At 39.7% G+C, this 24,918-nt stretch overlaps 1 protein-coding gene across 7 annotated transcripts; it reads right to left on the bottom strand.

Moving 5' to 3' along the window:
- Positions 1-6,652: 6,652 nt before the first annotated feature.
- LOC124040474 (G protein pathway suppressor 2-like) lies at positions 6,653-23,610 on the bottom strand. 7 transcript variants are annotated; one of them, XM_046357708.1, is made up of 13 exons: positions 23,407-23,608; positions 21,718-21,835; positions 21,373-21,482; positions 21,171-21,283; positions 20,814-20,893; positions 20,591-20,670; positions 20,123-20,300; positions 19,754-19,837; positions 19,469-19,545; positions 19,163-19,258; positions 18,803-18,852; positions 14,780-14,850; positions 6,653-7,046 (listed from the first exon to the last, which is right to left on the bottom strand). In XM_046357708.1, exons 1-12 carry the CDS (start codon positions 23,410-23,412, stop codon positions 14,829-14,831), a joined length of 1,014 nt encoding a protein of 337 aa, XP_046213664.1. In that variant the 5' UTR covers positions 23,413-23,608; the 3' UTR covers positions 6,653-7,046; positions 14,780-14,828. The 7 variants fall into 7 exon arrangements, with proteins under 7 accessions (XP_046213664.1, XP_046213662.1, XP_046213661.1 ...); XM_046357706.1 differs by having other exon boundaries at positions 18,803-18,886; positions 23,407-23,605; XM_046357705.1 differs by lacking the exon at positions 14,780-14,850 and having other exon boundaries at positions 18,803-18,886; positions 23,461-23,610.
- Positions 23,611-24,918: the final 1,308 nt, after the last annotated feature.

A 24,918-nucleotide genomic window follows, 5' to 3' on the forward strand; every position in this document is an offset into this window, starting at 1 on the left:
GTAGCGCGCACGTTGATGATCTCATCATCTACGTAAAGCCAAAAGGTTCAAATCGTTTTACACGTCTTAACATTTGTAATGATCTTCTTTTTTTTCACTTGCTTTTTTTCAAGTGTCAAAAGTCATTTTTACATATATTCATTACACCTGTCCAGTGTGTATTTAAAGGTGATTAGAACGCTTGTTATAGTCATTTTTACATATATTCATTACACCTGTCCAGTGTGTATTTACAGGTGATTAGAATGCTTGTTATGGTCATGTTTACATATATTCATTAAACCTGTCCAGTGTGTATTCACAGGTGATTAGAATGCTTGTTATGGTCATTTTTATATATACTGTATATTCATTACACATGTCCAGTGTGTATGTACAGGTGATTAGAACGCTCGTTATGGACATTTTTACATATATTCATTACACCTGTCCAGTATGTATTTACAGGTGATTAGAATGCCCCTTATGTTCATTTTTACATTTTCATTACAGCTGTCATGACACCTGGAGATGGGGGCTTAAACCCTGAAACCCTGAAGGGGTGGGGGAAACCCCTCAGAGCTGATCAAGGCCACCAGGGGACCCCACTACATCCAGCCAGCTCCCTGTGCCATGGAGATGGGGGGGGGAGAGGGCGAAGTTCGACCGGGGGGCAGCCCCCATCTATGGCAACCGGGGGCTCCAACACATCCACCCAGCTCCCTTCCCAAGGGAGGTTACCTCACCCCTGCCAGTGCCCATTGGAGGCACCACTACACCAGCCTGCTCCCTGCCCCAGGGGTATCGCGGGAGAGGGTCAGAGAGAGCAGAGGCCGACCCAGGGAGATGGGCCGGAGATGGGCCACGCCCATGGCCAACAGGGTGCACCACTACATCCACCTAGCTCCCTGCACTAGTGAGATCGGAAGAGAAGGCCAGAGAGTGGGGCCAACACCTGGAGAGTGGGGCCAACACCAGGAGAGTGGGGCCGACCCCCACCCACGACCAGCAGAGGGCACCAATACATCCACCCAGCTACAGAGAGAAATAGTAATGGCGTCTTTTTGTAGGGACTAACTCCACCATGGTTCGATAGCCTGGTGTAATGAATGCCGTTTTTGTAGGGTTTTTTGATTATGGCCAAAAACTACTTATTTGGTAAATACAGGCTTAGGAAATGTTATACATTTTGTTCTATGAGATCATCTTCATCAGTTAATTTTAAGCATTTATGTATTGAAAAAAGCACATAAAGGTCATGTTAAATGACTGATCTTATATCATGGAAGAAAACGTAAAATATCTCCTAAGGCCATCTTAACCTCGCCTCAAGGCCGTCTTAACCTTTTTTTCTGCCTTTTTTGTCATATGTCATATTTCCACCATTATTACATTTACATTTTAGTAATTTATCAGCTGCCTTGGTAATATTTTGCTAAATACATATAACTCACATCTCTGGGCCATCTTTTAGCATTTTCCTCATAGTGACACACGTTTTTTGCCTTTGTTGGTCTAATTACACCAATATCTCTTCCTTTATTGCATTGAAAAATCTATTCAGTTCCTCCACATTAAAATGAATTGTGGCCAACTTGAAAATAGGCTGCTGTGACATTTTTGTACACTAAATCTATAATGACTCTATTAAACGTTTCCACTGGGTATCCTTGTTCTGCGGGAAATGTGGTGTAGTTATCATCTAAAGTACCATGTGATTATAAAGCACATCCTTATACTGACTGTTTTGTCTCTATATACCCATAAAATGCATACAGGTATGACCCCCCCCCCTCCCCTCCATGTCGTTAACATTTCAATTATTTCATACCTTATTTTATGTTGTATTATGTTGTATTATCAAGTTAACATATCAATTGCCTTATTTTGGTACTGGTACTTTGTTTTTTATTGAGCAAATATTTGTATTTGTTTTTAACTTTGCCTTGGTGGGAAGTGAGCTCGTAAGTAAGCATTTCACAGTAAAGTCTACACCTGTCATACTCTGTGTATTTGACCAATAATCTTTCATTTTGCAACGATTGTTCCCTGATATTACAAATTTACATTTCATTCCCTCTATCCTCTTGACCCAAACAACCAATGCCAGTGGCCACATTTAGATATGTCACGTGCACAGGGTCTCAGAGGTGTCGTTGCAGGGTACAGTGAAATACTTCAGCACTGAGCTTCAACAGTGCATCTGAGTGAAACAATAAAACTTTGAATAATAATCATTTAGCTACCTCCCATAAGTGGTTATCATACCAGAATATGACCCTCATAATGATTTTCACCAAGGTCCATGAATAAAACTTTGCAACCCCAAAGTGGACCAATAACTCAAACTAATTTGAGATGTTTACAGTGACTCAAATTAAGAAGAAAATGTTTAACCATGTTTGTCCTTGTCCTGCATTGTGTAGTCCATATTTCGCTTTAAGCGTGTTTTATATGCATTTTCTGCTGTTAATTCAAAATCCATTCCGTTTCTGTATAATGTGAGCAATACAATCAAAGTCTATTGCTATTGATATCGTAAAAGTGTCCTAGTGGTTAGCTGACTAATTGAATGACTGACTGACTTAATAGACTCCTGGTGATGACAACAATACAATTCTAGTGCTCCATTCCAAGATGATAGTTCATCGTTTTTAATTAGCTATCCATCATTTCTAATTGTCTGAAGATTCAAGCTGCACGTGTGAAAACACATTTTAATGACACTTTCTATCCACCAGATGGGGTTGTTTGTGAGAAAAGTACCTACTTTTCCAAAAACCCCATCTGTTAGATAAATCAATTAAAGCAATTGTCACGACTTTCCAAACCACAAATGCTGGATTAAAATATGTATTCTAAAAAGGAATGTATAAACTGTGAAGGAGGCAGCGGAAGAAGGACCAGGGTTGCACAACATTTGAGAGAAATAAGCTTTTTGTGCGTTTGGAAAATGTCTGGGATCTTTTATTTCGGCTCATGAAACATGAGAGCAACACTTTTACATGTTGTATTTATATTTTTGTTCAGTGTATCCTTGCGAAAACGTGCTACCAACTGAGACGTCATCGCTCAAATTGATAATCCAACGTTTTGCGAATAGCTGGCTAGCAAATATCTAATGTAATCTTAAAGCTCCCTCTGCACTGTTTCTTTTGTCACTGATAGGCTGTACATTTACCTGCTTATTCCCTGACATTGTCCAAGTTATGATTTCTCATCATTCTCCCTTCCTTCTCTGATGTATTCCACATTTCCCACTTCCTCACCAGACAGTAGCAACAAACTATTCAAAATGGTACTAATTTCATTCATCAACAACTTTTTTTAAAGGGTAGTAGACATTTACAGTATATATTTACAGATCTTAGTCTAGCCCAAAACTAATGAGACCGTTTCAGCATGTAAAAGGTAACAGTAAAAAACAAATATAATTTTAGCAAACAGTGAAAAAGACAACATAAAATAACAAGAGTTGTGACGGAATAGATATTTAATAAGCATTTCAAAACAATACATTATACTATAGACCTGCTAAATTACTCACATCCAGCATAAAAAAACATTCGAAACAGAATTAACTAAAATAGTTCAGTATTTATTTCAAAATATGTAACAATTGTTTTTGAAGCAACTACTGTATGACTTGGTGAAGGTGTGGTAGAAAGGAGCTGTCTGTTGTACTCCCCCTCCTCCATCCTTGGTGCTCGTTCAACATAGCATTTTGGAGATTCCTGTGAACATCAACAGTCAAACATGTTACTCTGAACAGCACCATCTTCCTAACAAGAATTTAGATCCGTTGACAATTCAAAAAAATTCAATCTAGTCCATGTTGATAATCGGTACAACATGAGACAGACCGCAAGATAGCAAGCTGTGACTTGTTGTAACACACAGACTTACAGATCTAGTTTTTTCAAATATTTCCAACTCACGACAAGTACGGTACTACGCTGGGAAACATATAGGCAACACTAAGAAGTTCTGTGATTCTTCTCCTATATGGCATAACTAAAACCTGCTGGCAAACAGTAAGCCTTTTGTGTGCCCATTGTGGGAAGATAAGTGTGTGCATACCTTGCAAGTCATGTATAATGATAAGGGGCTAATACCTTTCGAAGGACCTCAAACAAATGTATTCACTTCCAGGCATTTCATGTTTCCTTTACCTACAGTTAAGACCTTTGATAAAAGCTTATGGTGTACCATGGGATGCCCCGTTAACATCCCACAAAATGCTTACATGGATAGACCCTTCATTAACATTTAAAATGGTCTCTGCCACTTATGATTGGCTGCTGTCTGTTAAATGCTCTCCATTGGGTGCCAGTCTAAAAAATAATAATATATGCCATTTAGCAGACGCTTTTATCCAAAGCAACTTACAGTCATGTGTGCATACATTCTACGTATGGGTGGTCCCGGGGATCGAACCCACTACCCTGGCGTTACAAGCGCCATGCTCTACCAACTGAGCTACAGAAGTCTAGTATGGAACTGTGAAATGCAGGGATTGGGGCACGACCTAAACTGGGATACCATTTGGGAAATGTATTTGTTACCTTTAAAAACCCAGCACACCAGCTCATACATTATATATATTATAAGCTAATACATAGAAGTTATGCAACCCCATTTAGACGTTTTAAGATGAAGCTGATTCTAACTCCAAGATGTGATAGATGCCATATGTGTCACGTTCTGACCTTAGTTATTTTATTATGTCTTTGTTTTAGTATGATCAGGGCGTGAGTTGGGTGGGTTGTCCATGTTAGTTTTTCTATGATTTGCTATTTCTGTGTTTGGCCTGGTATGGTTCTCAATCAGAGGCAGCTGTCAATCGTTGTCCCTGATTGAGAACCATATTTTGGTAGCCTGTTTTCTATTGTGTTGCGTGGGTGATTGTTTTTAGTCTTTGTGTGTCTGCACCAGAAATAACTGTTTCGGTTGTTTCTTTCTTGTTTTGTTATTCAGTGTTCAGTTTTGATTATTATTAAAAATCATGACCACTTACCACGCTGCACCTTGGTCCTCACCTTCTTCCACCGACGACAGCCGTTACAATATGAATGCAGTTGGAGTACTAATGCACATGTTTTGGGAATGTCCTGTGGTGTCCCAGTTCTGGTCACATGTTTTGGGAATGTCCTGTGGTGTCCCAGTTCTGGTCACATGTTTTGGGAATGTCCTGTGGTGTCACAGTTCTGGTCACATGTTTTGGGAATATCCTGTGGTGTCCCAGTTCTGGTAACATGTTTTGGGAATGTCCTGTGGTGTCACAGTTCTGGTAACATGTTTTGGGAATGTCCTGTGGTGTCACAGTTCTGGTAACATGTTTTGGGAATGTCCTGTGGTGTCACAGTTCTAGTAACATGTTTTGGGAATGTCCTGTGGTGTCACTGTTCTGGTAACATGTTTTGGGAATGTCCTGTGGTGTCACAGTTCTGGTAACATGTTTTGGGAATATTTCACCAGTCACCGGTTCTTTCCAGTTCTTTGCTGTCAATGACTGGTACGAACTACAAAAATCACTGAAGCTGGAGACTCATATCTCCCTCACTAACTGTAAGCACCAGCTGTCAGAGAAGGTCACAGATCACTGCACCTGTACATAGCCCATCTGTAAATAGCCCATCCAACTACCTCATCCCCATACTGTTATTTATTTTGCTCCTTTGCACTCCATTATCTCTACTTGCATATTCATCTCTGCACATCTATCACTCGTGTTTAATTACTATACTGTAATTATTTCACCACTATGGCCTATTTATTGCCTTTACCTCCCTCATCCTACCTAATTTACACACACTGTATATAGACTTTGTTGTATTATTGTGTTTGTTTATTCCATGTGCAACTCTGTGTTGTTTGTGCCGCACTGCTTTGCTTTATCTTGGCCTGGTCGCAGTTGTAAATGAGAACTTGTTCTCAACTAGCCTACCTGGTTAAATAAAGGGGAAATAAAAATAAATACAAGTAGGCTTGGGTGGTATACCGTATACCGGGGTATTTGGAAAAAGCCATGGGATTGTTTTTCAATACTGTTGAAAATATCTTTGAAGCTTATCATAGGTCCCATAAACATGTCACACAGTGTTTGTTTACAAGCACACAACGAGAGACCGGATTCTTGAGTCACTCACTGTTGTGCAGTATGCGTCAGGTGATCTAATTACAGTATGGAATTCACAACTAAATGTTTGCCAGCTAGATATAACACTTAAGTTCACTGTCTAAAATGTGCATTTGGTTTGCTAATTTAGTAGCGTGGCACAAACTGACTAACATTTTTGATTTACTGGTATAGTTTAGGTCAGAAACTGAACAACGTTTTTGCAATGCGCTCGTTAGCATTTAGTTCGCATTCACTTCCCTCCCACAGGTATCTTGTCACATGGTCCCTTGTAACACATCATACGCTCCCGCATTAACAAAAAAATTAATTAAAATAAAAGCCATTCCATGTTTAGTTTTCAAGTACAATTTAATAAAATTCAGTTGTAAACTTTTTTAATTTAAAAAGTTTCGGGAAAATATGGCTTCCACAAATATGTTTATGTGAATGGAAGAGGAATGTTCTTCCTTGCAAATTATCATTTTCTCCATGGACCTTGAGAAGGGTTTACATTTGAATCATTTAAAATTAGTTAAATAAGATTAAAATAAGTATTTTCAGAGGCTTTTATTATCAGTAAAAAAGTGAGGAGCACAGAGCTTTTAAGATTGGTTTAATTTGGTAATACATCAACAATGTAAACAGCACCATTGTTCTGAATATACAAATTATCTCATGTGTTGTCATGATTGATTCTACTGAAATACTGATACAGGGGGAAAAAACATGCTTATATATACTGACAGTACAGTCTTTTGGCAGAAGAATCTACATTGATGTACTATGTCAGCAGTTGAAGAGAAACTGTGTGGAGGATGATGCCCTTCAGTAATTGCTGGTGGTGGGTGTGGCTAGTTTACTTGTTGTGGTAGAACCTCTGTCCTGATTGGCCGTGGGAGAGGTAGGCATGCCGAGGGGTAGGTTGGGGAGAGCTCTGAAACGTTGTCTGTAAAATTGAAACAAAAGAGCATGAACAGATCATTTGGAAACATCATACTATATAAGTAGAATCTAGTTTTCTAAGTATCACTTCCAAATAAACATGAGAATATATAATATGAGAATATACTTGAGTCAGTCAAATCAAAAATAGGGTGCCTCTAGCCCAGGGTTATTCAATTACTGCAGGGGGTCCATGAAAATATATAAAATAAGTGGAAAAATATGTTGTTTATTTCAATATTTTAATGAATATCGCTAGCAACAGTTGACTAAACCAATTTTGATTTACATACCATAGAGTGGAAAAGGGGAATATCTTAATATTTATTTCTCAACTCCTAATATTGAACTAATTACAGTAATTGGAGCTAATTACACTCACTGGAGCTAATTACACTCCCTGGAGTATCTGACATAGGCTTTGAAAAAGCACCCGCGAGTACCAGTCGTGGCAAGTGACACTGGCTACTGGCAAGCTTTCTTGACTTGGACATTCATTTTTGCAAAACCATTGTTAACCTCTTGAAACTAGGGGGCACCATTTTTATTTTTGGAAAAATAACGTTCCCAAAGTTAACCGCCTATTTCTCAGGACCAGATGCTATAATATGCATATAATTGACATCTTAGGATAGAAAACACTCTAAAGTTTCCAAAACTGTCAAAACATTGTCTGTGAGTATAACAGAACTGATATTGCAGGTGAAACCCTGAGGAAAATCCAATCAGGAAGTGCCTCTTATTTTGAAACCGTTGTGTTCCTATGCACCCCTATTGGCCATTGAAAGGGATATCAACCAGATTCCTTTTCCTACGTATTCCCTAAGGTGTCTACAGCATTTAGATGTAGTTTCAGGCCTTTATTTTTAAGAATGAGCGTAAATGACTACATTGCGTCAGTGGCCAGCTGAGGGCTCTCAGAGTGATTCTTGCGTAAAAGACAGAGGTAGTCATTTTTCCTCTCGCTCCTACTGAAAAGCCCATTTGTCCCGGTTGATATATTATCGAATAGATATTTGAAAAACACCTTGAGGATTGATTATAAAAAAACGTTTGCCATGTTTCTGGCGATATTATGGACATAATTTGGATTTTTTTCCCGGCGTTGTCGTGACCGCTATTTCCGGTGGATTTCTCAACATACCGTGACCAACAAAAGGAGGTATTTTGGGTATAAAAATAATCTTTATGGAACAAAAGGAACATTTGCTGTCTAACTGGGAGTCTCGTCACTTAAAACATCCGAAAATCAAAGGTAAACGGTTCATTTGATTGCTTTTCTGATTTTCGTGACCAAGCTTCCTGCTGCTAGCTGGACATAATGCTATGCTAGGCTATTGATAAACTTACACAAACGCTTGTCTTGCTTTGGCTGTAAAGCAAATAATTTATAATTCACTATATTTCACTTGTAATTTCATTAATATTTTCTAGTAATATTTTTTGACCGTTGCACAATGCTAATTAGTGTAGTTGATGACAATTCTCCCGGATCCTGGATGGGTAGTTCCAAGAGGTTAACCTTTGTTTAACCAGCTGCTATTGGCAAACATGTTTGGAGTAGGGCTGGCACAATTATCGTATAATAGTCATCATAATCACTTATTTGAGAAGGGGGGATTAAACTTTATATTCAAGTAGCTATAGTTTACGCAATATCAGTTTTGACATGAAGTGGGTAAAGTTAGTAATACTTAAACGAGCAGAATGGCAGTTTGGAGTGGAAGCTTCATTTCCAGAAGATCTAAGCGGTCAAAACCATCTGTTTTTAAGACAGGGGTGTGAATGCGGTGTTCGATTCAATAGGTATGTCGTAGTTCGTTGTGGGCGAAATTACAAGATTATGTTATAATACTGTTATTGCATCCAATGGTTGTTTTATGGAGTAGAATAGGGATTTAAGAACACTCCTCTGTGCGTGGTCTTCCAAGTTGGGCCTCTGGGGGCTTAATGCGGACAGTGGATTTACCATGCCTTTGGTGATAAAGCCTAAAAACCGCATTCCATAGCATGAGTTGGTGTTTGTGTGCCGGGCGGTACCAGGGTGGAGGTGGCTCGGGTATGGATATGCCATTTGCGGGCAACCAAAAGTCCAGATCCATGGTACTGGGTTGATCACCGTAGGACTGGTGAGGTTAATGAATTGAACGAAGAACTAGAGTGCAGGTGATGCCTTGCGAGGGCATCTTGCTTGGTGAAGTTCAAATTATAACATGTAATGTTTTGATAAATTAGGTAAACAGGTATGCCCTAGGGTTACTATTGTTAGAGGCTATTGTGAGTGTTTTGGAAACACTAATTAGGCAATATTTTGATAATGGTATGGGTTTCCCTGTTCACATAGGGATTGAAAACTAAAAAAACAGCGCTAACCAGTTTTCCTTGTCCGTCTCATTCACCTCTGTCATTTATTTGTGTTCTGTGAATGCGATAGGAGAGTGTGTGAGGGTAGAAATAAGTGTTAATCTTACATTTGGATAATAAGATATAGAAATTTGCTAAATAAGATGATTGAAATTTGGATAATAAGTCTTGATATAACGTTACCTTGGGGTTCCGTCCATCACTGCCCATCATAGAATATCAAGAGTGGTAATTGAGAGAGGGATGTCATTTTAGATAGTAGCAGCAAGTCTATAGTTTCTGGGAGGCTAGACTTTGCCATGATTTCTGGGAAGCTAGAGAACCATCTAGGATTCCATGACCGGGCAGGGCAGTGTCCGGGAAACTTTTTTTTCCACTGGGAGAATGTTTGCTGAGCCAATGGATTGGTTGATGTGAGTACCGAAGAATTTCTAACGTTCCATATTGATTCGGTGAAGATATGAAAATATGACAAATGCTATGCGTGCATTATGGATTACTAGAGATTTGATGAAGTAATGATGGAACTAAACGATAATAATATACTAACTTGCGCACCCAGACGTAGACGTACGTCAGGGTTGGGAAAATAATAGATAGGTTTTCTGAGTTGGTCCCTTTTATGGATCATTTGATGAAGATGAGGTTTCAGCATTATTAAACCGTCTACAAAGGCAGGGCAATTGTCTCAAACTGGATTGGAGTTTGTCCACTTTTGGTTAACTCACCCTAACGATGTTGCTATGAAACGCTTATGGGATGGTCTCAGTCCAGGTACTACATTTAAAATAAAACCGCCCATATTGCCTGAAAATGTGTTTATTTTTTTTGTAGTCTTAGAGGAGTTAATTATCGTATAAACCCTTTTCACAAAGAGTTAAAGCGAATTAAATGTGGAAAATCAACGTAACTTACAACGTAGCACAAAGCCTAACTTAGGGTTTTCCGTCAAACTAATTATCATTACAGATCGAATGTGATGTAATGAAGTAATTTAAATAAGTCGCATGAGAAAATGTAATCCACTTTTATTACAAGGCGCAAGATCTGGTTTTACATCAGTGTCAGATGTCGAGTTCATTTGTTTGACTGCTATGATGGTAAATAAATCCCTTTTGCGCATGTGAAAATCTCTGCGGAGAAACACTTGGAGGACCTTTCATGCCATTTCTGGTAATTGTCTTTATTGTGTGCCAAGATGTTAACTTCTTCGGGCTCGGGGGCAGTATTCGGAAGTGGAATGAGGTGCCTAAAGTAAACTGCCTGTTACTAAGGCCCAGAAGCTAGGATATGCATATCATTGGTAGTATTGGATAGAAAACGCTCTAACGTTTCCAAAACGGTTAAAAAATAATGTCTGAGTATAACAGAACTGATATGGCAGGCGAAAACCCGAGGACAATCCATCCAGAAATTTGTTTTTTTCAGCTCACCCCTGATCACTACGGTTGTCAATGGGAATATAAAAGGAAGACCTCCCAGATTGCAGTTCCTAGGGCTTCCACTACATGTCAACAGTCTTTAGATAGAGTTTCAGGCTTGTTTTTTGAAAATTGAGCTAGAATTTGTAGTTTTAGAAAGCAGATCCCATTTTGGCTGTAGTGTTTGTAGCGCATTCCGGTGAGTGAGCGTACTTCGCTATTTATCTCCGGTAATGGTCTCCAGTATTCTCCATCTTAAATTTTATAGTTTATTTACATATTAGGGTACCTGAGGATTGATTAGGATTGATATGTTTGGAAGACGTTAATTGGTAACTTACTGGATTCATTTGTATGCATTTTGAACGAGGGAAACCGGTGGATTACGGAGTCAAGCGCGCCAATGGATTTTTTGGGATATAAAGGACGTTATAGAACAAAAGGACGAAGATCTTCAAAGGTAAGTGATTTATTTTATCGCTATTTCTGCCTCTGCTTGGTTGGAAATGTATGTAATGATTTTGTGTGCGGGCCGCTGCCCTTAGATAATCGCATGGTGTGCTTTCGCCATAAAGCCTTTTTGAAATTGACAAAGCGGCTGGACTAACAAGAAGTTAAACTTTAAAATTAAAATTATGTATGGTACTTGTATTTTCATGAATGTTTAATATTACGATTTTTGTCATTTGAATTTCGCGCTCTGAAATTTCACCGGATGTTGTAGAGGTGAGAAGCTAGCGTCCCAATGATCCGTAAGAAGTTAAAACTACTTAATTGGATTATTTGAAGGATTTACTTCATCATTTCAATAGCATTAGGCTTACAAACCTGACTCAGTTACACCAGCTCTGTCAGGAGGAATGGGCCAAAATTCACCCAATTTATTGTGGGAAGCTTGTGGAAGGCTCCCCAAAATGCTTGACCCAAGTTAACCTCTTATGCAAGGGGGCAGTATTTTCACGTCCGGATGAAAAGTGTGCCCAACATAAACTGCCTGTTACTCAGGCCCAGAAGCTAGAATGTGCATATAATTAGTAGATTTGGATACATTTACATTTACATTTAAGTCATTTAGCAGACGCTCTTATCCAGAGCGACTTACAAATTGGTGCATTCACCTTATGACATCCAGTGGAACAGCCACTTTACAATAGTGCATCTAAATATTTTAAGGGGGGGGGGTGAGAAGGATTACTTTATCCTATCCTAAGTATTCCTTAAAGAGGTGGGGTTTCAGGTGTCTCCGGAAGGTGGTGATTGACTCCGCTGTCCTGGCGTCGTGAGGGAGTTTGTTCCACCATTGGGGAGCCAGAGCAGCGAACAGTTTTGACTGGGCTGAGCGGGAACTGTACTTCCTCAGTGGTAGGGAGACGAGATAGACAACAATAAAGTTTCCAAATCTGTTAAAATAATGTCTGAGTATAACAGAACTCATATGGCAGGCAAAAACCTGAGAAAAATCCAACCAAGAAGTGGGAAATCAGAGGTTTGTAGTTTTTCAAGTGATTTTCTATCCAATATCCAGTGTAAATAGGGTCAGATTGCAATTCCTAAGGCTTCCAGTAGATGTCAACAGTCTTTAGAAAGTTGTTTCAGGCTTCTATTGTGAAAGGGGAGTGAATAAGAGCTGTTTCAACAATTGGTCAGGCTGAAAGCATTTAGTTTAGTCTTGCACGCGGCCGTGAGCACGAGCTCCGTTCCCTCTCGTTTCTAATGACAACGGAATTGTCCGGTTGGAATATTATTGAAGATTCATGATAAAAACATCCTAAAGATTTATTAAATACATCGTTTGAGATGTTTCTACGAACTTTAATGGAACTTTTACTTTTTGGCTGGACTTAGTGCCCACGCTTTGTGCATTTGGATTAGTGAACTAAACGCACGAACAAAAAGGAGGTATTTGGACATAAATTATGGAGTTTATCGAAAGAAAGAAAAACATGTGGGACTGGGATTGCTGGGAGTGCATTCCAATGAAGATCAAAGGTAAGTGAATATTTATAACGCTATTTCTGAATTTTGTTGACTCCACAACTTGACGGGTATCTGCATGGCTTGTTTTGGTGGCTGAGCTCTGTACTCAGATTATCGCATGGTGTGCTTTCGCCGTAAATCTTTTTTGAAATCTGACAGTGGTTGCATTAACTTCATATGACTGCAGGGGCAGTATTGAGTAGCTTGGATGAAAAGGTGCCCATTGTAAACGGCCAGCTCCTCAGTCTCAGTTGCTAATATATGCATATTATCATTAGTATTGGATAGAAAACACTAAAGTTTCCAAAACTGTCAAAATATTGTCTGCGAGTATAACAGAACTGATATTGCAGGCGAAACCCTGAGGAAAATCAAAACAGAAAGTGGCTTCTATTTTGAAAACTCCATGTTCCATAGCCTCCCTTTGCTGGATTTAAAGGGATATGGACCAGATCAATTTTCCTATCGCTTCCTCAAGGTGTCAAGTCTTCATACATAGTTTCAGGCTTTTATTTTGAAAAATGAGCCAGAACGATAACATCGTGTCATTTGGTCACATGAGTTTTGCTCGCGCAACAGAGTTTGGATAGGTATTGCTTTTCCCTCTCCTACTGTGAAAGACATTTGCGGTTTAAAATATATCGATTATATATTTTAAAAACAACCTGAGGATTGATTATAAAAAAAAACATTTTACATGATTCTGTGGATTTTATGGAAACTATTTGGAATTTGTCTGCGTTGTCGTGACCGCTCTTTCCTGTGGATTTCTGAACATAACGCGTCAAACAAACGGAGGTATTTTAGATATAAAAATAATTTTTATGGAACAAAAGGAACATTTGTTGTGTAACTGGGAGTCTCGTGAGTGAAAACATCCGAAGATCATCAAAGGTAAACTTGATTGCTTTTCTGATTTTCGTGACCAAGCTTCCTGATGATAAGTGTACTTAATGTTTTGTTGTGCGATCGATAAACTTAAACGCTTGGATTGCTTTCGCTGTAAAGCATAATTTCAAAATCTGACTTGACAGGTGGATTAACAAAAGGCTAAGCTGTAGTATATTTGTAGTAATAATTATTGAATGTAGTGCTATGCTATTTAGCACTTGTTGATGACACTTATCCCGATAGGGGGATTGCAGCCATAACAAGTTAAGGAGAAGTTTCTCTATTCCTATGTAGAACACTTGTATCTTTCATCAGTTTATGATGAGTATTTCTGTAAATTGATATGGCTCTAGGCAAATTCCCCAGATTTTTTGGAGACAAAACATTACTGAACATAACGCAAGATTTTTGGATATAAATATGAACTTTACCGAACAAAACATGTATGTATTGTGTAACATGAAGTCCTATGAGTGCCATCTGATGAAGCTCAAAGGTTAGTAATTAATTTTCTCTATTTCTGCTTTTTGTGACTCCTCTCTTTGGCTGGAATTTTTTTTTTTTGTGACTAGGAGCTGACCTAACATAATCGCATGGTATGCTTTCGCCGTAAAGCCTTTCTGAAATCGGGCACCGCGGTTGGATTAACAAGAGGTTTATCTTTAAAATGATGTATAATACTTGCATGTTTGAGGAATTTTAATTATGAGATTTCTGTTGTTTGAATTTGGCGCACTGCAATTTCACTGGTTGTTGTCAAAAGAAGTAACAAATGTAAAGGCAATGCTACCAAATACTAATTGAGTGAATGTATGTAAACTTCTGACCCAATGGGAATGTGATGAAAGAAATAAACTTAAATAAATCATTCACTCTACTATTATTCTGACATTTCACATTCTTAAAATAAAGTGGTGATCCTAACTGACCTAAAACAGGGAATTGTTACTAGGATTAAATGTCAGGAATTGTTCAAATCTGAGTTTAAATGCATTTGACTATGGTGTGTGTAAACGTCCGACTTCAACTGTATATGAAGGAGTGTATTGTCGTGTTGTTTGTTCTGTTTTGATACAAATCTCACCAGATTGGGTCTGCTGGATTGTTGGGATTTCTCCCGATGGGTTAGAGGTCTAACTTCCCGATCCTGTGGCTCTGCGATGAGGGGAGCATAAGCCAATTTGAAAAAATGGTTTCAACAGAATGTGTTATTCTCTGACAAGTTTTATTAAGTCTCAAGTCTCTGAAATTTGTATTAAGAATAATTGGTGAAAGTAATAGTTTGTCATAATAATCAATGCTTGTCTGGATTTCCTGAATCAGACATTAACTGAACTAAACTGTTGTTCTGATCTGTCCTCTCTTGATGCATGGCAGGGATCATTTGGCAGAGAACGGTGTGAACCCCCTCGAACTGGCTGAAGAAGAGCGACAAAGGCGTTCAATACGGCCCTGTCTACACCATTTCTACCGAGAGACCCGAGTCCGAGCCAGCAACCGGTGGACAGCATCCAATCGAAGTTATCGACTGTTTTTTTTCTCTCATGCCTTCTCTCAGGAGTGTGACAGGAGTCCACATGAAGTGAGTATGGGGAGAGATCTGTTCCGAAGCTTATCTTATGTTGCAGGTATACTAGTTGACAAATGGACAAGACATAATGGGTGGTGAAGGTGGTGGCGGCCCAGGTGAGATATTGAAATTGGGACATTATCATGGGCCATCCACTTTGAACTGTAAAGCTATCTGAAGAATGTGAAGAGATGCCGGAGGGAGGGGGGGGGGGGGGGGGTTGGTCAACAGTGCCCATAATTGATTGACTTGTCTTAAAGTTGTTTATTTTGGGGAATCAGGTTGATTGAGGTCAACACACTGCTAAATTTATAGTCATTTAGATTAACAATGCATTAAGATACTGATCTACAATAATAATCATGATAACTTAATACTAGAATTATATGGTAATTATACTGCATGTTAATATATGTACATTCTGCCAATGTTGATGTGTGTTAAATTGAGGGTTAAGTTTGAGTGATGTCATGTCAATCAATGAGCAATCTCATTCTAAAAATGGGTCGGATAATTGGGTTTTGATTACGATTTGGAAACTGAATGATTTTTAAAACTGACTGAGTTCAGTATGTTAATAACTATGAGTGAAGAAATGTATGTATTATGGATTGATTGTTGTTGTGTACTAGCATGCCCAGATCCTGAGACTGAACGAGTCCCTAATCTATTTGATCTATAGGTATTGCCTTATAAATAGTGGAATCATGTTGCTTGTCCTGGGGTCATGTTCATTAGGCACCAAAGCAATACATTTTACTTAAACCAGGATTCACTACCTGGATTTGTCCAACAAAATATGCTTATTTTAGTTTCTGGAATGGAAATAGTTATTTCCACTATGCTGACTAGGGTAAGTATGCTCAGTATCAACATGTTTTGTTTCGTACTCATGAAAAATGACCTCTGATTTAGATTGCTGATCATTTCTTAACAATATTAATGTTTAAATAATTCCCAATGAAGGATCATTTTATGTCAAGGTTAAAAGGCTCAACGAATCAATTTACAATGGTAGTATTTTTTGTATTTATTTTATCTTTATTTAACTAGACAAGTCAGTTAAGAACAAAATATTATTTTCAATGACGGCCTAGGAACAGTGGGTTAACTGCCTTGGTCAGGAGCAGTATACTAGCGCAAGGAGGTGTTTTTCTACATGTTTTGAGTTAAAGGTTGTTTGATGACCTATCTGTTTTCTACATGTGAATTCATGTTTTACAACCTTGTAATTTACTTTTAGGTTGAGAAAAATTACAAGATTATGTTATAATACTGTTATAGCATCAAATGGTTGTTTTATGGAGTAGAATAGAGATTTTAGAACACTCATCTGTGCGTGGTCTTCTGAGTTGGGCCTCTGGGGGATTAATGCTGACAGTGGATTTACCATGCCTTTGGTGATAAAAGCCTAAAAACCGCATTCCATAGCATGAGTTGGTGTTTGTGTGCCAGGAGGTACCAGGGTGAGGATGGCTCGGGTATGGATAATGATGAGGGGAACATTCTTTTGGGGGCCAGACCCTGGTTTCCACACACTGAAAATGGTCTTTACAGCAGATACTGTCTGCTGTGAATTATTAGTATCTTTCATACAAATCGAAACCTTGTGACCCATTCCATGCATCTGCTGTTTGTCATGAACATTCAGAAGGATGTACTTTGCAATAAAATGCTGTGGCTCAAATCCGCTAGTTGGGCTCTCAACGAATCATCTAGGGTAGTTCGTTGACCAGCTTCATTATTTCAATAACGAATCGATGTTAAGAAGTTTTGAATAAAGTAATATCCTGATTGGTGATTGTGATCGTCTCTTCTCATTATTGATTAGTATTTCCACGACAAGTTGTATTCATTAGGTATGTCTTTCAAAGATGCAATACAATTTAAACATTTTGTTTTACCAAAATGTCAATAGCTGTGTTCGAATACTCATACTAACCGCACTAACCATACTAATTAGGACGTGACTTGAGTATAAGGTATACTTATTGGTCATAGTATAGATATAGTTAGTAGGCCAAAAGTTCTAGGATGTCGTACTACATTTGCCAAAATATGGAGTACACACGCAGAAGACACTTTCCGTACTTTCAGGCCCATAATGCAATTCTTCAGGAAATGGGCATGGCTTCACAATCGTTTCCAGATTTGAAGAAAACATGCAGTCGAAGCACAACCATAACGGATACAAATTCATTGCTTTAACTAATTATGACAAATGTTAAGAAACTGTGGAGCAATGTAATAAAGTAATGATTTTTCAAATAAGTTACCTTACACGTTATGTTGGCTGACAATTTGTTAGCTACGCTGTCCATACGAACAACCTAGCATATCATTACTAACTAACCAACGTTTACCGACTTCATTATTCCTGTCATTCTTAGCTTAATAAATGGTATAGTGGTTGCGCGTGTCGTTGCGCGTTCACAATGGACATCCGGGTGCTTTCGTAAATTCGCTCTGGCCATCTACTCCAATTTCAGAGCACTCTCATCTGAGTGTACTAGACAGTGCAGAATAATGAATTTATGAACACTCAACACCCCTTGAATATGGCCGGTGTCAGTAAACGTCGACAAAAAAAGCGCAATTAAATTGTTGACAGCAGCACAGTCACAGCCACAAACGCTCTGGATAACATGAAAACTGCCTAACCAGCTCTGCTAGGGCGAGTGAAATTTTCAGAATGGTCTCACTTGTGTCTGGAAGTAGCTAGCCAACGTTAGCTTGGGTGCTTGACTGCCTTTGTAAGGTCAGAACAGTCAAATCAACCCGACTCCTCAGCCCGAGCGAACCGCTCTGAATTTACAAAAGGAGAACGTTCTGAATTTACGAGCGCACTCTGGAACTCCAGATTGAATTTAAGAACACACCCGAAGTCGTAAAATGTCTAACTCGTCATTTGTTATGCTAACTAGCAACAGCATCAACTTCCAGGTAGACATGCAAAGAGCTAGTACGCTCAACTGAAAGCATGCTGTTCATTTACAGTATACTAAAATGAACTAATAGTACATAGTATGTGGTATATACTCATTAAGTGTGTAGTATACAGTATGTTAGTATGGGTATTCGAACACAGCTAGCATCTGTGGTCATTTGCATGACAATCGTTACACTAAATTGCATAATCGTCCCAGCCATAGCTTGGAGTTAACTTTCTAATAATAGGCTATATTAGAGATCACACCTCTCCAATTATAATGTGGGGAGGTCAAAATAATGAAAAGCTTTCGACCAAATCTATTCATTTTAACATGTTGATTACATGTCATTGCCATTATTCACAAGACAAGCAATGGGTCACCGGTTTGCCTGGGCAAGAAAAGGTTGAAGGCCCCTGCTTTAGTCTAAAATAGTGATGAATAGGCTAAACCATGTCACTACACGACTGGTGTTGATTTTCATGACGTATTCATTGTATTTCGTCGAGGCCATTATCATTGGCCATTTGATCTATCCGGCAGCACCAAGGCTGTATATAAGGGGTTGTGCTGCTCAGATGTGGGTAATGTCTGATAGGATACTCACTGGGTGAGCCTGCTGTGGAGGTGTTCCATGGGTAAAGCTTCCCGGAGAGGCTGGACGGGGGGGATGGGCATACGGTAAGCCAGACTATTCACAAAGAACAGGAGGCGCAGGAAAAGATTAGGTTATGAATTAACAAAGCTGACCGATTTCGTAACCCTGTGGTGTGTTTCATACCATAGAAGGAAGAGAGCAATGCATAAAGCAGGGTTGTGTTCATTAGGCACAAAACTGAAAAAAGTGGAGTGTAATGGAGAAGTACTAACTGAATGCTTCCAATAAGAAAGACTTGTTTTGGTTTTTCATTGCAAAACGTTTTGCTGCGTGCCCTAACGAACATGACCCAGGGTAGGTGGGCTTTACCTTGGCAGCGGGGATCTGTACTGCGAGGGAGGGGGTAGGCAGCAGGCCTGCAGCACAGGCATGAAGTGTCTGAGAGTGCATGGGCCGTAGAGTACTCTGAAGCCACCACAAAAACACAGCAGAAAAAGATTAAGGGCCAGTTACGTGCAAGATAACCACAGATGACCCGCTCACAAACTGAAATACAGTACACTGCTTGTGATCAACATGCATTGTTTAAACACTATGGTTTATAACACTGTTATATAACCATATCATCCTGTGTCATGCCATTTTGCCAGTCGATATGGGGCCCAATGAACTTACAGAGTCAGTGAAACCAGATTGTTGATTAGCATGTTCAAGCTGCTTCTGTAGAGGGATCCCAGCACTGGGGATTAATCCTGGGAAAAAAAAAAAAAAAAAAAAAAAAAAATGGTGAACAGAGAAAAATTGAGTGAAGCAAGAGAGTAGTAAGTGAGTAGTAAAGTCAGCACACCCATCCCAGTGTCATTACGCATAAACCTTATATGAAATATGCCACAATCCCAAGTGTGAGGCCTACACCAACCTATAGACATTATTAGACACAGACACGCAGGTGTAAGGTACCTGGCTGAGAGGTAAAGTGGCTGTGTACAGCGTAGCCCTGCTGCTGGTGAGGCAGGTACTGCATGGCCTGGAATGCTGAGGCACCTGGACGGGGACGGCATTAAGGAGCGGTTTATGAATGAAGCACGCACACAAACAGCATACACAATAAACTTCTCATAATGACCACAACATGGTCACCTTGAAAAACAACACAAACCCGACTGCTCCCATATCTGTTTGTCAAACATGTTTGGCTTAACAATGACCATAGGAATTGGCAAACCAGAACAAAAAGATCTGGGACCAAGCTACAACACATTATATTAGGCTTTCAATGTCATATAGACAACACGTCTCTCAAATAACAATTAAACTGAAAGTGGTTACCTCTGAGCTGCGAGCTGCTGGCGTAGCTGACAGGGACATGCTGGCTGGTGGCGAAGGGAGAGGAGTGCTGTGCCTGGGTGAGCTGGCCGTAGGGGCCATGGGCTGCCTGGCTGGCTGAATACTGCCCATGCTCGGAGCCCACGGAGCTCATCCCTGGCTGGCTCTGGTAGTGACGCCCCTGTCAAGTAACATACAGGACACGTTTTCAAACACATTCAATGTACTATAAGTCGCCTTGGATAAAAGGGTCTACTAAATTCCATATACTATTAGTAGATTACATTCAGGCCAGACCTAAATTAAGTATAGAACACTTTATAAAATCAGGGCATATTGGGTCCCCATTCGTCAGTCCTCAAGCCACTGAAGTCCTAATTATAATCAACAGGAACAAGTGCCTGCTACATACACGGAGGGCTTGAGGCCAAATACTGGAAACCCTAGTATTTATGAAATCTGCTCACTCACAGGAAGGACAGGAGACTGGAAGAGCTGTTTACTGCGTTCTCCAAGCAGAGCAGCAGAGCGGCCATGACTCACTTGACCTGCTGATCATTGATATAGAGAGGAGGGTAACACGGAGAGAAAGATACACAAAGGGAGAGAGGGAGGCTGGTAATGTGCATAGTACAACTAACAGTATGTGTGTATAGACAATTACGCTTGTATTATATCAATCAGTGTGAATTACCTTGCATGCTGAGCAGATGTTGTCCTGAGTGGATAGCCATGCTGGGCTGGTACGTAGCAGATGTCAGGGTTGTCATGTCACTACAAGAAAACATTGGGGAAAGAAAGTAAGATCTTGTCCATAGTCACAATGTGTGAGTATAGTAAAGTTTATCAGCAAATAGGACTGACTTTCATATCAAACGCCAATAACATACGTCGGTTGCTGGGGAATGTGTTAGCCTGGTGGTGCCAGATCTGTATGTGCTGTATGTATGTGCTTTCAACAACAACCATAGATGTTTGCAAAACAGCCCCTGCAGATCTGGGACCACCAGGCTAGGGATAAGTGATTTTTCAAGACCTCCAGTGCCTTTACCTCTGTTCTTTCCTCCGTCTCTTCTCCTCCTCATGGAGCACTTTCTTCAACTGGAGGAAGAGCTGGTGTTTCTCTTCTTGTAGCCCCTGTAGCTTCTCCCCCATCTTCATGATCTAAGGGAGAGAAAGAGGGACAAAAATAAAGAGGAGTTAAGAGGAACCCCGAAAGAGAGAGTGAGGCACTAAAGAGCTCAATAACTCACCTGCTCTTTCGTCTCATCTAAAGACATTCTCTCTTCCACCTCTTTCTTTCTCTTCCTTTCCTCCTCCTCCTTCTGCTTCTGCTCCATCATTTTGTCTACTTCTTCCTCCTCTGTGACACAATGTTGGGTGAGAGGGTTACAGAACAGGAAAGGGGGATACCTAGTCAGTTGTACAACTGAATGCATTCAACTGAAATGTGGATTATGCATTTAACCCAACCCCTCTGAATACGGGGAACAGTGGGTTAACTGCCTTGCTCAGGAGCTGATATCAGCGTGTTACCTGCAACTTTGTTGGAGTTTGCAAACTACCAGTGTCATTGAGTAGAGAGGGTTCTTTCTTACCTTGTCTCTTGCGGTCTCGCTCTCGCATGATGTGTTTGTGCAGGGCGCGTGCCATGGAATTGGACAGTTTGGGCCTCTCTAGTAGAGCAGGCATGATGGTAGGAATTGGTGGGGCCAGCTAAGAACAGACAGATTGACACAGGATGAAAGTGAGCACAATAATCACCACTGACAAATTGTATGTTTACATCCATTTACCTACCACAGTCCGTCATTAATCAAACAACAATACAATGCTCAATCAGGCTGCTATGATAAAGTCCCTAATAATTAGATCACAACAGCAGAAATGGAGCGAGAGCTTAGGACTACAAGGTTCTACCTGGAAAAACATGATTGAGATAACTGGCTTTAACGTTCCGATCCATCTTTGGTTTCAACAGTTTATGCAATTTTTTATACTGTATTAATTTGACCTTAACATTAATTAGGGGTATTTAGAGTACTATATAGGTTGAACATTGAACAGAACAAGGCATGTCAATAACTCAATTTTGACAAAAATGCTGATATAACTATAAAGTCCCGAACTCTCGAAACTTTAACCTACATTATAATAATATATTCAGTTAGCTAGCCATGTCCAGAGCCAGCTAAAAGATGTCTGACTAGCTCAACTGTCAGTAGCTACACTTTGAAAAAGCGGTGATATGTGAACACTTCCATGCAGCAGTTACACAGTAGTATAAATAATAGTGCTGAGAATTTGAGACCAACCTTTACGTGGCGATACGTCAATTCCCAACTTGGAAGACAACACTTCTTCTAGATTCTAATATCTTCTATATTTCCATGTCTAGTAACAGGGGGTTTGTTTGAATTTAGAAAGTGCTTGGTTATTATATTAAATAATTGTTTTGCTCCATTAAGTAATCCAACAATGCATACGCCACCATCTTGTCTATTTAAAATCATCTGTCATCGATTGAGACAGGTGGGTGTCTCACCCCAAAGTGCTGCATGTCATGACACTAACCTGTCTCGATCAACGATCAGATTTGGCATAGAAAAGATGGCTGTGTACACATTGTTGGATTACGAAATGGAGCAACATATTTAATAATAGAGTATTTTCTCAATTCAAACGACCTCCCTGCAACTCGACATGGAAGTCTAGAAGACGTGTTGCGTCTTCCAAGTCAGGAATTTAAGCAGCTGAGGAACGCTCAACTCTGTTCTCTTATATCGACGCAGAGTTGAGAATTGATGACTGGACGTGTTTATTAAAAGTATGAATTTCATCACCCCACGGAAGGACTGCAGTTGTACCGGACAAACGGGAAACTCTTAGGCCTACCTGTACCGCTATCAAAAAATCATAATCACATCCTCGATCTACCCTATTTAAGTCTAATAATGACCAATTATAACGTTAGACAATAATACATTAGTCTAAATTGTATCGCTAGTTAGCTGCCACTGGCTAACAACCCGTTAGTAATATTACGTGTTAGCTAGCTTGTATTACTTACAAGCTGGCTATGTTACCCTGTACGTAATCTCACACTAGCAGTTTAGTATTAACTAGCTATATTGATTTGAAAAGTCAGTGATCTGTCTACTTTTAAATAACATACGCCAAGGCTGACTCTATAGTGAGCTAGCTAGCTAAACACATTTGCAAAGCAAATCCCGATTTAGCATCAATAATTCAACGACAGTTTAGCTAGCTAGCTAAACTGCACATACTCGCATATCTAGCAGTCTTGCAATATAATTGCGTGGAATCCTCTCAAAACGCACTTTTTCCTTGTCAGAAAATATGTCTTTGTTTGGCTGGTTTGCAGGTAAAATGTTAAAAAGCCCAATGTTGACACAAGTTGGGTGTATTCACTAGGAACCCAAACTGAACAAAACGGAAGAGGTCTTCTTCTATGGTGTTGTAGCGGTCCGCAAACACACGTTAAAGGTGCATGACCCCTTCTTCTTCTTCTTCTTTGAGGTTTAACGGCGGTTGACATCCAAATTGTTGCATGACCGCCACCTACTAGACTGGAGTACCTTTATACTTTGCTATAAAAAATAAAAATAAACAAATACCCTATCATCTCTAACACCACACTCACAAAAAAATATAATAAATAAATACAGTTAAAATTGCACCACAGTACTTTTCTATTTTAATATATTTAGTCCTACCACATGCCAACAACTTGAAAGGATGGGACATCACCACAAAAGCTCGTACAGGATAACTTTATATATCCTAACATCACTTTGTCTGGCAAAGGCTCGACATCAAAACTCACCCTGCCACCCCGTCTGCGTCGCACCAAACAACGAGCATCACAAATACTGCAGGAATCTTCCACTTCAGTTGGTTAACTTTTACATTTACTGCTACCCCAGTTATCTCTCCTTTCAATTGCGCCCTATTTCTTGAGAGTGAAACAATTCACATTTCTTGCCCCCATTAGTTTATTGCGGAGCGCATTCTCCCTCTGACCAGCAGAAACACAAACAATTATCACAAGTCCACGTCTGGTTACCCTCAATGATTCCACAGCACTCAACTCTGTTTTTACCCACCCTGAAACCACAAATGGATCAGTCAAAAGGCAAGGGTCCACTTTTTCCTAAAATTTTACTCCTACTGTCAGACTCATCTTTATCCTGAACCTCGGTACAAGTCTCCACTACACCTAGAACCTCTGATAATTCACCCTCATTCACTTCCTCTTCAGCTCACTCTGCTTACACTTTCTACCATTCTCCTTTAACAAACCAGCTCTCTTTTTCCCGCCATTTTTAACCAACTCAAGCTCACCCTCTTCCTCCCTCTCTCTCTTAGACCTCCTCTGCCTCTCTTTTCCCCCTCCATATTCCAAGTCTCCTTGTGATAATACTGCACTTCTCCTGACATACATCTTGTTCTTGCTTTCTCGCCATTTAAACGGCTGGCACAGTCTCCGTACAATCAGCACGAACCCCTCGGGATGTAGCACTCAACAGTTCATCCCACATCTAATGCAGCTGCTTCGTCTTGACGTTCTTCTTTATCAAAAGCTACCTAGACGCTTTTCAATTTCAAACAAACGCTCTCTCCGTCTTTCTTCTCCAATGTGCTCCTGCAACGTCCAAAACACTCCTGACTTGGTGTATGACACCAACTACTGTATGGGGTGAAAACTGTAACTTTAACGCAGAAAAAAAACATACTCATATTATCCCCATCAAAATAAAGAAAAAACACTGTCAGTT

This window comes from Oncorhynchus gorbuscha, linkage group LG01 (assembly GCF_021184085.1).
Source record: "Oncorhynchus gorbuscha isolate QuinsamMale2020 ecotype Even-year linkage group LG01, OgorEven_v1.0, whole genome shotgun sequence".
NCBI lineage: Eukaryota > Metazoa > Chordata > Actinopteri > Salmoniformes > Salmonidae > Oncorhynchus > Oncorhynchus gorbuscha.

What these genes read in the sequence shown, in the direction of transcription:
- LOC124040474 (XM_046357698.1), bottom strand. An exon ending in GCGAGACCGCAAGAGACAAG is followed by an intron (nt 21,483 to 21,717) that starts GTAAGAAAGAAC and finishes ATTGTGTCACAG; the next exon opens with AGGAGGAAGAAGTAGACAAA. An exon ending in CTCCACAGCAGGCTCACCCA is followed by an intron (nt 7,047 to 18,802) that starts GTGAGTATCCTA and finishes TCAATTTTACAG; the next exon opens with ACAACGTTTCAGAGCTCTCC.